At 39.2% G+C, this 17,360-nt stretch overlaps 1 protein-coding gene across 2 annotated transcripts in view; it reads right to left on the reverse strand.

The window, feature by feature from the left end:
• Positions 1-5,802: 5,802 nt before the first annotated feature.
• PPP2R2A (protein phosphatase 2 regulatory subunit Balpha) overlaps positions 5,803-17,360 on the reverse strand; it is a 30,266-nt gene continuing 18,708 nt past the window's right edge. For both annotated transcript variants that reach the window (XM_065651583.1, XM_065651584.1), the window contains exons 3-10: positions 14,876-14,973; positions 11,486-11,651; positions 10,829-10,941; positions 10,387-10,564; positions 9,382-9,546; positions 8,698-8,867; positions 8,117-8,208; positions 5,803-6,800 (exon numbers count right to left, since the gene is read on the reverse strand). In XM_065651583.1, the coding sequence (XP_065507655.1) occupies positions 6,521-6,800; positions 8,117-8,208; positions 8,698-8,867; positions 9,382-9,546; positions 10,387-10,564; positions 10,829-10,941; positions 11,486-11,651; positions 14,876-14,973 (1,262 nt within the window). In that variant the 3' untranslated portion in view covers positions 5,803-6,520. The remainder of the gene's footprint in view (positions 6,801-8,116; positions 8,209-8,697; positions 8,868-9,381; positions 9,547-10,386; positions 10,565-10,828; positions 10,942-11,485; positions 11,652-14,875; positions 14,974-17,360) is intronic.

Consider the following 17,360-nt stretch of genomic DNA (forward strand, 5'->3'; position numbering starts at 1 on the left):
CCAGAGAGGACGAGATGAGCCTTCACAACCCGGCGCTCGGGTGTGTTTCCACAGGAGACCGCAGCAAATCCTCCTCCCCAAGCGCAACAGGTGTGAGAGAACCTTCCAAACCTGCGTGGTGCAATGGTACAAGTCTCCAACTGCTTATTTCTCCGCTCATCACTCTTGCTTTTGCCTCGGTTAAGCCAAGTAGTAGGTCTGTGAAATATAGTTAAGGCAATGGTTTTTAAGATTAATACCAATCTGAAGTGATAACATTTAGCAGACTGTGTGCAGGAAAGGTTTTTTAATTACTGTCAGACAGTTAAGATAGAGAAGATGGCATCCGTGTGACAAAATTGGACTTTACTGGGATGCAAACGCGTAGCTACAAAAAAATGGAATTATTAGTGTGCGCCACAGTTTCCTTTCAATGTAAAAATGAAGAGGTAACCTCAGGTGTTTATGCACAAACTGTGTGCGGAGAATGGGACTAATGCTGGATTTCCACAGAACTTCCAACTTCACCAGCTTTCAGCTGCAGCGAGATACAAATGCAAACATCTACAGAACCCTGCTGAAGTTTCTGCAGTCCTAGCATGAGTTTGCTTCTAATCCAGGTTGCTTTCATGAAATGATCATATAGAGAAAATCAGGTTCTTCTAAATTATTAATTCCAAGATAAGAGTCGATTTTATCTTCAAAAGCAAGCGTCTCAATTCTTCAAGGCAAAGTGACTTTCCATGGCTACGTGGTAGGGTGGTTAGCAGAACATTTACCAGGATTCTTCTGTTTCTAACATCCTCTTTCTCTAACAAAAAGAACGACTAACTTCTTCACAGATGATTATCTAATTCACCTCCAAAGCCTGCAAAATCATCTTTACTAACTTTATTCCATTTGACATCACTTCAGTTAATTTTGAGGCCTAGAGTCTTTTTGGAGGAACTTTGTAACTTAAGTCCCATCTCACACACACGCATATAACTAAAAGCTTTTTGCTTCCCAAGAGCAGTAAAGGAGCCTTTTATATCATAAACCCCTCCCACCAGCAGCCACAAGAATAGAAATGGTGGGTTTTTACATTTCTGTACCCAGTGCAGGAGTTCAGTAGCAGTAATACTATCACAGACTGAAGTCACACAGATCTATGACAATTAGTGTTCATTCTTTTGTTAATTTCACCATTACACATGCAAAGAAATCACTTTGTTGTTATTCATGTCAGAACTGTTTCAAGCTAGAGAAAAAGCCTGTATGTACAACTGTCACAATCATCTCATACTAGAATACTTTTTTTTTTTTTATCTTCTATCCTATGTTGATAAGTGGCCACACACTCAAGTGTGGACATTTGAAATCTGCCTTTCGTAACACTGACCTTTCTTACCAAATCAACTGCACATCCTGCATGACTGTACCAAATGCCTAACCTTGTGGAGAAGCTGGATGTCTCCGGGATATAACTGGAAAAGAATTAACTACCTGTAGTAAAAAGAAAGCAGTAATTTACATCATTTAATAAGACAGCTGTTTACAGGTAGAGGGGCTGCAGATACATTCTAGATTGCAATCAGAACAATGAGCTACTTATAATTTTGAATAGAAAACCTGCCTAGGTAACCCTATCCTACTTAGCCACCCTAACACTCACAGGCTAACATCACAAGTGTTTGTCATCTCCATCATTCAGGAAGCATTTGCCATAATAGTTGTGGCATGAATATTTATCAGTAAAGTGGGACTATTAACATTTCTGAGTCAGAAATAAATTGATCAAGATTATAGAGTGAGTCAGTGCAGAGCCAGAAATAGCATTCGCAAGTCCTGACTTTCAGCCCTGTGCTCTAACGACTACACAGGTTCCTTAAGGCAATTGAATGATGTAACTGATGCTTGTAAAGTCATTTGGATCCTTGGATGGAAAATGCTGTGACAATAGCAAGGTTGGAAGGGCAGAAAACCACGTTAATAGAAGAGAAACAATGGTCATAAACTTCTGGGAAAGGCCTTTTGTGCTCAAGTGCAATACAAAAGGTTTTTCTTCTCGAAAGTTATAAAGCGCCTTTAAGTTGAAGGAAATCAAACAAGTAATAAGCCACCTGATTTATCTCGAAGACCTGAACCAAGCTAATCCCACTGCTTAATTCTCATGGTTCCAAGGTGTTTCTCAATGTTTGAAGCAATTTAAGTAAAGAATGATCTCAAGTCTTAAACATGCTGGGGTTACTTTTATTGTCTTAATTTTGTGCTTCTATACCCCAAATCTGAAAACAATGCTAACCTGTTAAGATGGGTGCTGCACAAAAACCACCTTGGCTGGTTTCTTTATCGTGCCGATAGTCACATGCTGTGTACTGGAAATGCTTTTCTTGTATTTCATGTTTAGCAACAACTAATCCAACACACGGTCCTTGCAGACGACTGGAGATTCCAAAGATGACTTGGAGGGACAGTTGCAACATCTCACCTTGATCCCTTGCATTTTTGGAGCACCTGCCTCTCTTTGGTCACGTTTTGCCTCCTAGTGGAAAGAGCACTGACACAGGAAAACCTGCATCAGAAAAAAAACCCGTGAGTGCTGTTTTCTTGTAAGAGAGAAACAATACATGAATTGTTTGCAAACGGTTGAGATTATTAAAATTCAAGGGTAGATTGCCTAGAGAAATGGAATTCACAGTTTCTTAGTCTCTCATCTGAATCACAGTAGAAAAAAAAATGCTCACTGTTTTTATTCCAGCCACTGCCATTGTTTTCTTCCACTGCTCGTTTTTACAAGACCAAACCTTTCTATACCTGGTTAAATAAAACCCAAACATATACAAATCATTTAAGCCACCCATAGTCACTACACAGCAACCTCACTTCCAGCACACCTCTCTCCACCTCGATTCAGTACATAAATCCTTCAATTTATAACAGGTAATTACATGGGAAAGGGCAAAAGGAAACACCTCCTGTTTGATTGAAATCAGAAGTGTTTGTCATGAATTGAGAGACTATACCTTCTCTACAGCCCAAGATGAAAAGCTGAAGACCAGTGCACAGGAAATTATTTCATAGCTATGTCATGTCCAAGAAAAATCAATTCCAGAGCCAAACAAACAAAAAAAAGCACCAAAAAAACCCAACCCCCCAAAAATATTAGTATTCCATCATCCAGCAGCCCCTCTCCAAGAGGAGGAAAAGCACAGGTTTCTGCTTATGAGCCCTGAGCTTTCTCCAGTTAGACTGAGAACAAAAGATCATTTAAATAATAAATGCTGGAATAGAAATTACAGTCCTGCCTTGACAGAACACCAAGGAAAAGCAGGATGTTGCAGCATGTTTGACGTGTTTTCAAGGCATTTCTCAGCAGGAAAATGGTGAAGAGACTTCAGCCACAGAACTTGCCTTCACCTCAGCGTTGTACCAGCCAAGTAACCCCATTCCACTGCATGTTACCTGTTGACAGTACTACCCTTGTGCTTCAGAGCATGGTCATAATTTTGCAGAAACTAACTGCATACGTGGTAGCTGTTGGCATTTAAGTAGCGTCACTGGCTTCAAGACAAGACACTAGAGAACGCAATTCCTTTTAGTCCAGTATTCAAGAGCTGAGAATGGAGGATTTGCATTGGTTTGGGTGGGCACCGGAAGAGACCACTCAAATGGAACAGCTGCTTTTCCGTAACTGTGTTGGTGGAGGTCAGAACTACCCCGACGCCCACCCTGCCTGGGACAAGGCCTGGAAACCGCAACACAGCAGCTACCAGAAAGGGGCACCCTTGAACATGCAGCAGGGAAGAGAGCAGTAGCTTCAAAAATACCTGTAAGTGAAGAGGGAAGGACGATAAAAAGCAACCTGACAAAGTGTATTCTATGCATAATTTTATTAATAAAATATAAGATTTACAGAATATGTCGATAGACAGTGTGCTTAGAGAATTATCTAGTTGGATAGTATGACACCGAAGTCAGTAGCTGGTCTTGGTGAGGATACATTAAACCTCAGATGACATGCCAGGGATCACTGCTACTGACAAAACCAAAAAAAACCACTTTCCCCAGTCTAGCTTTAAACCTCGAATTCCATCCCAACATGCACAGCTGAGGTCCAAGAGGCAGTTTCGCTTGAATGGAGTATTGCTAGAAGGCTGCACGTTGTTCTATGTGAAATCTACCTGTCCGGTTCTTCACATCCTCACTTCCTTTGTGTCTGTGCTAAGCAACTTCTCAGGTATTTAGTGCATCATTCGGGATACAGGTACACACAAGAGCAGCAGTCTTAATGCCACGACCCTCAGTCTTCCCAAAATAGCAGTCGTTACACCTACCCGTCCTTCACAAAACAGAGATGAATTTTACCAGCTCTGATGCAAAAGCAGCATCTAATTACCTCTTTGCCCATGTGATAAGATAAAGAATAAACCTTGGCCCTGATGCTGTAAACACCTATACACATGATTAACATTACTCAACAAGTTGCTTCCTTAACAATTAGCAAGTATTGTCACATTTGAGTAAAATTAGTCACATGCTATGTAAGTAGTAGTAGGGCCTACTAGTTTATTCACCCACTGGAAAACAGTTGCTGTCCCGGGGGCAGGTTTTTTTTTTTTTAACAAGGCTAACAGGTGAAGGAAAAAAAGTTAAAATCCTTACAAAGGCTCATGGTCAGGCATGCATGTTACAAGACAAATACTGTATTTAAGAGAACCAGATCTAATAAATATTAGAATTTTTACATTTTTCAAACCACTGCACAAGGAGTTAAAGAACTTAAAGTATGAATGTAATAGTAGTCTTGTTAACAACCTCTAACCCAGCCATAATTTTACAGCAGAAACACTATCACAGTTGATCAAATAATAGAGGCATTATAGTAACTACCTATAACTAAGCCACAGAAATAATTTAAATATAGGTAACTAAAAAGTGAAAATTCTCCCAAGTCAAGGTAAGTTCACTACAACTTTAAACTTCATTCTGAACATTTCCGTGAAGGAAGAGTAAACCTAAAAGCACAATTAGCAAAAATACCTGGAGGTAAAAACTCATGAGCCTTATAAAGCATCAATATCTAGTTCATCTTTGGATAAGCCTTATTTGCTGAAGAGTTTAAATCTCTCAAATAACTATGAACACTTATTTCATGCAGCTTCTGTACGCCACGTATTTTCTGATTGTTGCACCATTTAACGTTTCTGTAAGTGCAATAACTTTGCAAAGCCAAAAGCCGGAAGAAATACTTGCATGGTAAAACTACATTTCCACTCAGATACCAATAGCAATAAAATACAGAAAATAGAGCATCTCAGAATGCAGTGATTACCTACGTAATCACTTGGTATTTTGTACTACATAACATCATACTGCCAGACAAGAATTCAGACAACTTTTTAGAAAGCCACAAGGGACTTCGTACTCTAAACAAGGCATTAAAGGTATTGTCTCCTAAACAAGGCATTAAGGAAACCAGGACAAAACTCAACATTAAGACGGTAGTCCCATTATATGGATTTTAAAACCTGAAAATTCTATTCCTGTTCCAAATTAAGGAATAGTTTTTTTAAAAAGGAGCCTTCAAGGATACTGGAGCAGTAACTGACCTGTTCAGATTATGGTTTTGAAGTGGAAGTGGTCAATGCACACTACAGTTGGTATTCTTGTCATTCATGAATGAATGCAGACACTTATGAAATCCCTCCCTCTCTTCATTCCCATGAAAAATAATTAATACTGGTTAAAATCATTACAAAAAACATCATTTTATTTTCATGCATCTAAGGTAAAACACAGAGTATTTGTATAAAGAGGTAGATTAAAAAAAAAGAAAACAGATTCTCCATTGTTTGTCACTTTTATTCAGTAGTTTGTTTGTTTTTTTCCTTATTTTCTCTTTTTTGGTGCCAGACATGGCAAGGAGTGATTACAGTCAACTGTTTATTAAAACATTTGTTGCAACACAGACCCCCTTTACCACTGACCCCAAACGGACCCATTTCATGTGCTTTATTTTGTATTTTTTTTCTCTATACACCACCACCAAGGTGAGGTGGAGGGGGATGAAAGGGAAAGGGGGAGTCCAGGAGGCCAGAAGGAGGAGGAATGCTACAAGCCACAGCAAGAATGAGCTGTATTTAATAAAAAAAAGGGGCCACGAATGATACAGTAATGAGGTTACACAATTAAATCCCATAGCATGATTGAAGGCTTTCCCTGTGTTTGACGTCATCACAATGGAAGGCATAAAAAGTGGAGTAAACCGATGTTGATACAGTCCAATCTAGTCCATTAGGCAAGATGGTGCAAGTAGTCATTTAAATTAAAAAGTGCCCTATCCTCACCTAAATGGCTAGCAGACATGAAGAACGCAGTGACGGATCAACAGAGCTTTCTCCATGTAGCTATAAAAGTGTGTTGTCATATGGCACGTTTTTAAACACTGGAAAGGGGTGCCATAATGGACCTCTCATTCTCTTTCGTTTACAGGTACAAATGCTAGATTCAACTATTTCAACTATGGAGGAAGTGGACTCTTCAGTTAGGAATGCCAACCCTAATTCATTTTGTCTTGAAATATATACAAGTTGTTTGTAGTAGCTACAGCGATGATGTTTTCCTTGGGATGCCAGGCTGTGTGTAGAATCTTCTTGTTGAAGTCTAGGCTGTCGACACTGATTTCATCCTTCTTTCGCTTACCACTCGCACATACTTTGCGGGGCTTCAAAACGGTACGGGGTTTATTGTTTTCCCGGGATGCCTCTAGGGTGATGTCTCGCTTTGTGTTTCTGTCAAACATTCTGAAGAAGTTGTTGTAAGATCCTGTCATGACAATGCTGCAGAGAGGGGGAAGGAAGAAAAACAGTCCCATTGAAAATCACCTCTGCTTTTACTAAACCTGAAGGTCTCAACTAAGACCACGCCATATGATAAAAGCAGAAAGCAGGCATCCTGGCCCATACCTTCTACAACCTTAAGTGAAACCGAGGCATTCGAATGTTTTTTATATATATGTATTTTTTAAAAGGTATCTTTTTCCTTAACTGGACCTTTTAAGGTACATGCTGTTATCTAAGTACTTCGATTTGAATGTCATTTAATTTGCTTCTCATGCACACATGGGGAAATGATCTAACAGAAGCCAAATACATTGGATTTTTAGCCATGTAATTTTAAGTTACACACAAGTTGCATGAATTTAGGTACTAACACACCTGGTTTGTGAGAGTGCCTTATAGGAGATCCTTACTCTATATCAGCTTTTTGCTAAGACGAATACACTTAAAAGTTTCCCTGTCCTTCATTTGCCTCAAAAAAATATTTAAGCAGATAGTAAGTTTAAAAAAAAAAAAACAAACTACATCTGACAATACTGATAGGGATACAAGGAGCTGATTTAGATGTAGCAAATAAGCAGTTAATGACGTGATTAACACAAAAGCGATAGCTGTCTTAAATGGTATCATTGCCTAGTCAACCATGGCTGAGCAAGGCAAACTTGACAACTCATTGTAACAAATAAAATTCCTAGAAGGCTTTTCCCCACGTGTTCTACCTTTTGACAAGGCAGCTTATATAGAAAACACACCCCGGTTTCTCAAGAAGCCCGGTGCACATTCTTACAGGTAGAGCACACAATCGGACAACAGGGTTTGAGCACATGGGCCACGTTCCCATACAACTCATTCTGAAGTCGGATCACAACAGGTCACATGGAAAAAAAACCCAAAACAAACCACCACCACCCAAAAAAAAGATAAAACACTAGGGATAATAAACCTAGTGGGTTAGAGTATTGGTAGTATTTCACCAGTTAACGTTTGCAGAAAACCATCTTTAATCCTTCCGGCTTTGTGTATCTCTCCAGTTTAAGTGGCTGGAACATTTGATTAATATTTCACAAAGCGACAAAACTCAATTTCTAGTCAAGTTCTATGTCTCCTTAGTAGAGTAAGGCAAATCTCTATAATCCCATGCTACAATATCAAGGGTTAAGAGCTAATATACATAAGTTAAAGTCTACCAAAGTACTATAATATTATTCATGGACTGGCTTGGATAAAACCAGACATATTTGAGGTCATGCTTCACGTCGCCCATTTTAAGAATTTGGAAAGGTCTTAAGTACATATTGTAGAAGAATTAAACTTGCCTGTCTGATCCATTCCAACAGCATTCAAATTTGTCAAAAATGCAATCATTCTCATACAGTGAACAAAGTTTACTTCTGAGGTATTCATGCACCTGGAAAAAACATTTAGATAAACTGAATATTAAACTTGCATACCTGTATTCTGCTCGACAAAGATTTCAAATGAAATATGATGAAGAGGATCCCTTCGCAAATTTTCTTATAAAGAAGCATCACAGCAATTTTCAGTGCTGGCTAAAACTTTTTTTTTTTGCAAAGGAAATGTTTTACATTCCATTTTCTCCAGGAAAGAATACAAAGTCAACTGAAGACTCTAAGAGAGATGTGCTCTCTCCTGGCTGACAATTACCCTTCCACATTGCCACTGTGTATGAGGGAGGCTTTTTCATACCCAAACATGGGTTTGGGTTCTGCGAACAGCAAGATCCTTTAGCAGGTGGGTGGATCCCACAAATCTCATTGATGCTTTGCCTGGACACAATGATCTATAGACAAAAATTTAACTGCCACATCAAGACTATGACTAAGACTCCACATCCTTCAATGTTTTAATTTCTAGTCCACAGATCTTCACCAAATACCTGGTATGTTTCCACAGGTCTATTTTCCATATTTAAATCCCAGATCTTCACTGACAGATAATCTCTAGTCATCATATATCGACCACTATGGCTAAATTTGACATCAGATATGGAAGAGATGATTTCAGAGAAAAACGATCTGTTGCTAGGATCTTCTGGTTCTTCAAACACTGTATGAAAATAAGACAGGCATTTCAAGAGGTAAGTTTATGTCCTTTCCAATACAGGATACACCCGAATTAGGTTAACGCTTTCTCAATAAACTTGCCACATTGGGTACTCTGCTGGCATCATACCAAATAACTTTCCACAAGACAGACTAATCAGTTGCCATGCTCTCAAATACTCCATTTTTGTAGCAAGCCAAGGTTGGATTTTAAGTGCACTACTCGCTAATATTTGGAGTCTTCATTCACACAGGTAAGATTTCTAGCATCAAGTACAGACCAACCAACTAGTATTCGACCTTCTGAAGTCTGCAGAAAGCCATTCCCAGTCTTATTGTCTAGGCAGACTCCCCAGCTTAAGCTGCTAATAGTTTTATTCTCTACTTTGGCAAGGTATGAACCTAATTTTTAAGATTTACCTAGGGTTTAGATCTGTTCAATACACGACAGAAATCCAATACAAATACACACACAATATTCAGTGTTTAATACAGACAATGCCCAACGCAGAACTTACATTTTGAATGCCTGTCACAGAGCGCTGATGCTCTCATATCACAGAGACGAATCGTTCCTTTACTGCTGCTGTATACAAATGTATTACAGCTGTTTGGGTGGAACTCGGCAGCTGTTATCACCTCTGTGAGCTCTTCCATGTTGGCAGGCTTAATATCTACAATATCTACAGCATTTTGTTAAGAAATTTCCTCCGGTTTTCACGCTGTATTTTTCAAATTTAAATGTATTCAGCAACGCTTTTTCAGGACTTTGGGACAGAGTCACAAACTGGATAAGAGTTAAAATCAAGTCCCGCAATATGTATAGAAATCAACTGCAACTTTTCATTCTATATCAGTTTGAAGTTAATCTTGTAACAGCAAAGGTCTGCTTAATTTTTAGCTCCACTTCAGCAGTAATTAATTCTATACTCCACATATGCCACCCAAGTTTTTTCATGTAGAACTTTATTTTGCTTAAATTCTAACTTGACTACTGCATTATAAAGGCGGCATGTGTGATTTCTGCTCGGGATCCTGCCCATTTGTCCACAGATCTCTGCTCCCAGCAATGGAGCCGAACGCATTCCTGTGATCCTACTGCCTGCAACATTTGTAGGTGCACTTGCAAAAGGAACTGATGGTTAGAACATGAAAAAGAACAAATGTTGTTGAGATAAGGATTGTACTTCTGACCTTGCTTCTTACTGCAATTCAAGACAATTTTTACAAGATAGTTTACTACAATGCTGCCTTCCAGAACTGCTCATCTCATTTGAAACCTTAAGCTTTTTTTATTCTCCCTAAAGAGTGTGGTTTTCACCACGCAAATGACAACTACTCCTCATATTGCTAATGCTGAGCTACCTCTTGAGAGCTAAAAGCCTTTACAACTACTAGGGAGAAATAAGCGGGACACGGAGAAACATGCTATACAAAAAGCTTTTTGCGAAAGGAAATAAAATCCAACAGTTTTGTTGTAACCAAACTGTTCCCATCATACAAAATACTGCAAAAAAAGATACTAAAACTTCTGTCTGTAATTTCTAGGTGCCACAGGTTAATCCGCAAGTCATCTGCAGATAAGTACGTTTCATAATCGCTATTAATGGAGATGGAATTGATGTGATACGTGTGAGCATTGGCAAATATTCTTCGTGGACTAGCTTCAACCATGAGGTCCATGGGCCTGAATACTGGCACCTGCAAAATACAAAGCAAGGGAAGTTTGAGACACAAACATACTCCAAACACATTAACACTCCATCACAGTCCTTCAATACACCAAGCCCATTAAAATATCGCAAAATCGCCTCAGAAGTAACTGAGTCTGCCAAGTGGCATCACAGAAAATGTGAAGTTAATCATCTGACGAGGCAGTTACTGTGCCACAGGCTGATCTGTGTGCTGGGGGAGCGAAAGGAGAAACCACTTAAACATGGCTAATTCAGAGGGGGAACTACTCACCCGTAGTGTTGTAACTGTAGTAGGATCCCTATACCGTCCATCTTCTTCCTTTAAATTATAACCTTCTGGTCTTTTGTCCCTTTCACTGATTTTCCATAACTTTATTGTTTTATCTGTAAAGAAAACAGCCAGAGTTTAAAATCCAAGCTTTAACATGGGTACTAGTTTTCACAGCTGATGCACTTCAATGTGAAGCCTTTGAACAAGACAAGACCACCTACGTGTATCAAAAAAGACAAAAAACCTGCTTGGCTAAAACAAGGCAAGATTAAAAGCATTTAAAAGACCTCCTCCACAGTTTCTTTTTATAAAAGTTATATAGCAAGTTTGTTAGAATCAGGATCGTTATGAATGACTAATACAAGCTCTCACACAGTTATACACATAGGGAGGTACTGAATGACAGCTTAGCTAAGCCCCTGTGCTGTAAAGCAACTAAATCAAAACTGACTAATACACCACCCCACATTGTGGGACTTCTCTATCCAGGTACGAATGAGCAGCAGGAGAGCTGAGCAACATAACTCTCATGTAGCCGCATCCCTAGATAGGTGCATTTAAAACCAACTTGCTTCCAGCCTTTTGCAAGTGGAGAGGATTAGACAAAATCCTAATAGCCAACTTATGCAACTAGACATAAATTAAGTCAGAACTTACCATTTGTAGACAATAAAAACTGAGCAGCATTTTTCTGGGGTAACCACCTAATTTTGTTGATCTTCTCTTCAATTTCTAAACTTTTCAAGTAGTCGAACTCTGGTTCATGGCTTTGAAAGGTACTGTAAACATTGTATTCTCCCCTACTGTGAGACTGGGTTTTGTTCTAAAAAGAGAATTAAATTATCAAGATATGTATGCAATGTACAGAACGCTTTTCAAGGCTGCAGGCAGAAGCCAAAACTATACATTTATGCAGCAAGATATATAAACAGACTGCTAATGAGCATGAGAATAGGTTACGACTTCTACACTCTATTGTTGCCTGGGCCAGTTTTGCCACGAGTACCCTTTGGTGTACAACTTGCCTTATTTTAATGAGCCTGTGGAACAGACAAAATTAGGATCATCCCTTTTACAAGAGCTTGACGACAGTTTCTACTATTTTGGCTAAGAAAGCATCAGAGAAGAGACAGTTATCGCAGCAGCTTCTGATCGCTAACGTTTCCAGAAACTCCCCTCAGCCACGTCAATAATATCTTCAGAGCCATGTCAATAATATCTTCAGCAAGTTCTCATACTAATTCTAAGCAGCTGAACTTAAAAACTAACATTTTGCCTAAATATTCTAGGCATGGTAAGTTAAAAAAAACCAACACACCACACCCACACAACTCAAAAATATCCATCATTGTCTCATCTTTAATTTTTCCACCTTTTTTTTTTTTAAGGAGAATATTCCCCAAGAGAACTACACAGCCACACCTATGGCAAATCTACTCGGTGGGTAAGTTTGGCTTGCTGGGCACAATACGGGAATCCCACACATCACCTCTAGATTTACACAAGCACCTCCACTATTCTGGTTTATAATCTCCACATTCCGAGACCACCTAAACTGCTTAAGCAGCTTTTGCTTCCTCATTCTGGAGAGGATGGGAAAAAAAGCTTAATGTCTCTTCTGAACACATCTTTGACATTAAGTCACACCTGCAGTTAAGCCTGTTCAGGGTAGAACTGTTTGGAAAACTGAAAAAAACCTCCAAACTTGCAAGATTCCTCTTCCTAAAAGCTGTTTTAGGCAGGGGCTTCCAAGCACTAACACTGCACTGCGTGGACTGAACATTAAATTTCCTCCAATGAGTAAGGTGGCACAAAACTGAAACCATTTCTGAAATAGTGCTCACTAGCTGTAACCCCAAATTAATTCAAGCTTAATTTTGTGATATATTCCTGTTCCACCCATTCCAGAAGGTTGCACCATCAGATGTGATATGTTCTTGACTGAGGACATTGCTCCTTCCTTCTCCTGTCTCATTTCCATCCCTTAATACTCTCACTAAAATATACTTCTTGATATGATCCCTGCTAGCCCACATTTCTCACATTCCTTGCACCATTGTATCTTGCTTCATGCCCTTAGCTCGCACAAATTCTCACATTTTACAATAAGCTGGGGGGTGGGGGGGGAAGTGGACAAAATGCTTAGAAATAAAACTTGGCGCTGGAATGTTGTACCACACCTATCAATTATACTGGCTTTCCCATCCTAGAGAACGGAAGGAACTTTGTTCTAATTTTCAGTTAGACCTAACAAGTTAAGCAGTTTAAGTAAATCTATTGTGCTTTAGGAAATGCTGGTCGTGATTCAGGGAACTTTCCTTCAATTCCATACTTATCGTAATGACTGAGCCTTAAAAATACTTCTTGTGTATTCTAATAAAACTCTACAGGACTGGAATAACATATACAACCAATAATATATGAAAATCCATCCTTGGAATAAAGGCAAAATTTAAAACATCAGATCATCTCATGGTACCCAAGGTGGGGGGGATCAAAACAAAAGGTGTTGGCCCCAGTGCCTTATGTTAAATTCCAATTTAGGTAATTACAGGCTGCCTACGCAAATTCCTCCTTGGGTTTCAATTAGATCCAGTGTTCACTTCCTGCCCGATCCTTACGCAATGTCGCTCGCTCCACATTGCGGAAGGGCTGCCACATTCCAACCCAGAGGAGGCAGCATTTGGGCAGTGGGTAAAGTTACACAGGCTTGTAGAACTCTATACAGGGCATTTGCGTTTTAGTGGTTTTCTTCCTGTATCAACGGTCTGTACAGCACCCTGGAATGCAGTGTGATAGAATGTGGTACTTCAATCCGGCCAAAATACTTTAAAAAAATTGTCTTTTAGATGCTCTTGCATATAAAACTTAGTCTGGACAGCAGTGGCTATGGTGGAACTAACTACTAATGCATTAGGGAATCCAGACCATCATTCATTCCCTAAACACCGAGGAGTCAAATTATGCCAAAACCAATTCCGTGCAACTTAATCTGATAACCCAGGTTGTTCTTACTATATCCAGATTCACAGATCATAAGGATATGAGCCATGGGTTACGCATCAAAAACAAAAGTAGTCATTAAAGACAACTCAGTTGAAAACAGGCAATTAGGTAGCTGAGCTTTAAGCTCCACTAAAGGATGGAAGCTAAAAGTCCGAGTGCAGTTTGTGCATGAAACCACAGGCCAGAGAAGGCTAGGGAGAGCTGAGGCGCTGAGAACCCCCCAGCAGGTGGCACCAACTCACCACGGGGATTGACTCCTAACCAGATTTTAGAATTCAAATGGAACAAAGCACTAAGGAAACAAGTAACAACATGGTTTTTCTAGGCAGGGCAATGGCAGAACTGCCTTTTTACCCTCACCCCATGACACGAATTCTAACCAGGTCAACTTCTAACTATGGCCTTGGTTAAAAAATCAAGCACTCCACCTCAGCTTGCCCACCTTTCACGTGAGAACAGAGGCCCCTTGCTAGCATTACGAGATTTGTCTGAAATCCTGCAATGACCACAAGAACAAAAATAAAACTAAAAGATACCTTTGCTACTATGGTTCTATGATTTTACCTGATCGGTATCAGAACGGAAAAGGACGTCTTAGGTCACAATTACATGCTCACTTAAGGGAAACTTTTATTTCCCCAACTACAGTGAAATTTGAAATCATAATCATAGCCAAGTATAATCACTGTAAACCAACCAACTTCAGCTTCCTCAAGGTCTTTTTGTGTCCTACTCCCCCCTTTTTGTTTCCACTTTACACACAATTTAGACCACAGCTAAAGACTGTTTAAATATTAATTCATTTTTAAGTGTCCAAGTTCTCAATAATTCCATCACTCTTAAATTTCATTAATTACTTATTACACAGGCATGCACTTTGTGTAAAGTTTTGGGGTTGTTTTTTGGGTTTTTTTGTTTGTTTGGGGTTTTTTTGTTTTTGTTTTTTAACACAAACACACTCCTTTTCTTAAAAAAAAAAAAAAAGAGAATGAATAGGACCATAGGAGAACATTAAATGTACTTCAAGCAGTTAGCACTCACCTCCTGCTCCTGTTGAAAGATGACAACTCTACCTCCTTTGTCTCCTGTTGCTAACAACTCGCCAGAATGGTTAAATTCTACTGTAGAAATTATATCCGCTGCATAGGAACAAAAATAAACCCCACAAGTTACTGATTCTGCTAAATACTAAGTGGCTAAGAAATCTGTTGTAACTAAAAAAGAAAATGCGTACTTCAATTCAGTTTAAGTACACTTATAAAATACAAGTAGGGATGTCTTCAAAAATACGCAAGTCATTTTTTAAAGCCATACATTTGAAAACCAGTAACTAGTTCACTGTGCCAGTTACAAGTTCAGTGTTGTGCACTGAATCGTTTTTAAAGGTTTTATATTGTCACTTCTTCAAACTGTTTTTCTGTTCCAACTGCTGCTCTGGTATAGTACAGAAATGGATTTTCGGGATGTATTATAACAGCAGAGACACACTGTGTACATACACATTCCTACCTTCACTTTCTCCATTCTTTCTAATAGAAGATTTAGATACAATCGTTACCCATATGATCTCAAAGCCTCTTTTTTTAAGGACTGCACACGTTTGACAATTTAAGGGCAAACCATATTTGGGCGGAGATGTTCAGACATCAGTGTCTACAGATGAGGAACAAAAACAGCTATGGAAAATTAGGAAATAAATTCAACAGACCATATCTAAAAAACTTCAGTATCTCTTCTGGATGAGGAAGGTTTACATTACCACGAGTATCTTTAAATGGAGTGCTAAAATTAAATTGTGACTATACACTGACACGAAAACAGTCATGCCTAGTATCAAACTGATCTGTTTATACAGCAAAAGGAAAAAGGATAAATTACCATGTAAGCTCAAGCACAACAATTCACATTTTCAAATACACACATGTCCCCCATACTATCAAACAGCAGAATCAGAAGCCAAACCATTCTTTGAACACCAACTTCAAATTGCAAAACAACTACATAAATCTATTTTTCTGCAGAAAAAGCACCTTAGGTTTTTACATATGCAAGTCTGCAGGCTATTTCATCTTCATGTCAGTCTAACGTACATAATGTCTCCATATTTTCTATTACATGGTGTCTTCATTCTCTGTTTTAGAGTTAAAAAAACATCGGGTACCTGCTCTACAGACTGAAAGCTACTGCTAAACAAAAGCTGCTCAGCCTGAATTCAGACACTATTGTACAGCGTATCACAGAAGCTATCTTATCCTAGACAGCAATAGCGTTATTTCATTTTGAAGAAGTGAAACATGCAGGATTTTCCTCCGATTCATTTTAACACCGAAATGCAACTTGCATCATTCTCAGTTTGTCCCGAACACACGGGTGGCGGCCTCCGAGGACGCGAGCAAGCTGTTCTTTAAGAACTGCATTACCCGGCAGCTACGAGCACGCAGCGAATCCGCCTGCAAACGGCGCGATGCAACCACAGCCCAGCCGAGCAGGCCCTGCAAAACGTCCACCAGCCACCAAAGATGCAGAGTCAGGGGTACCTGCAGCTCAGTTGTGCTTTCTACACAGCCAGCACAAACTGCCGTATGGCAAAGGATAAACACGGGATTATCCCGTGTCCATCGGCCTCCCGTGCCACGGTTATCTGGCACTGCTGACATGCAAACAGACTGAGATGTCTCAAGAACACTCTGTTAAGGACATAAAGATGACGTAAGAGTCTATGTGATAAACCAGGATCCAGATCACACATAGAAAAACCTTGATTTGAGTGCACATAGTTTTTGCCCTAAAATGTAAGCTACTTCAGCTATTAATTTAATCTTGTTCCCAAACACGTGAGTGATTTATCTCACATCTGTTAAGACTTAATACTACACACCATTCAGATGAACATACGGCATTCAATATGTGCCTTTCAGAGGCGACCAGGGCAGAAAGGTAACATACAGCTAATCAACTCGAGTACACAGAAAAAGGGCAAACCAAGCAGTCTAATTTTGACTATTCCATACAAAGCAAACCACATTTTTGTAATACTCTGATAAGACCTTAAGGAAGTTATCAATTCATTGAAGAAAAACAAGGTAACTCACCTCTCAATAGTGAGCAGTATACAGAATAATTACTATTTTGAACACTACTGAGAGCTTTAACACTACAAGCTATGCCAGTCTTAAAACAGAGAAGACGATACAGCAAGTTATCAGTAGATCTCAATGTGTACACATATGTGATAGGAGAACAGCAAAGAAAGTTGCCTTAAAATATCTTACCTATCCATCTAAGAATAGATGGAGAAGTTCATCATAGCACTTATTTGGTGACAGTCACTGAAAAGTTTTACAGGGTCACAAGCCTTAGGCTTGAAGGCTTATGATTAGAACAGGCAGCAACAACAATGAGAAAAGCCTAAAATTAAGGGATAAAACCTCCATTCTCTTAGATCTGCTGATGTAATATATATTGTATTTAATAATTACACAAGTCTCACATGTAGCAGAAAGCTAACCACTTTTCTGTAACCATT

This window comes from Caloenas nicobarica, chromosome 25 (genome assembly GCF_036013445.1).
Source record: "Caloenas nicobarica isolate bCalNic1 chromosome 25, bCalNic1.hap1, whole genome shotgun sequence".
NCBI lineage: Eukaryota > Metazoa > Chordata > Aves > Columbiformes > Columbidae > Caloenas > Caloenas nicobarica.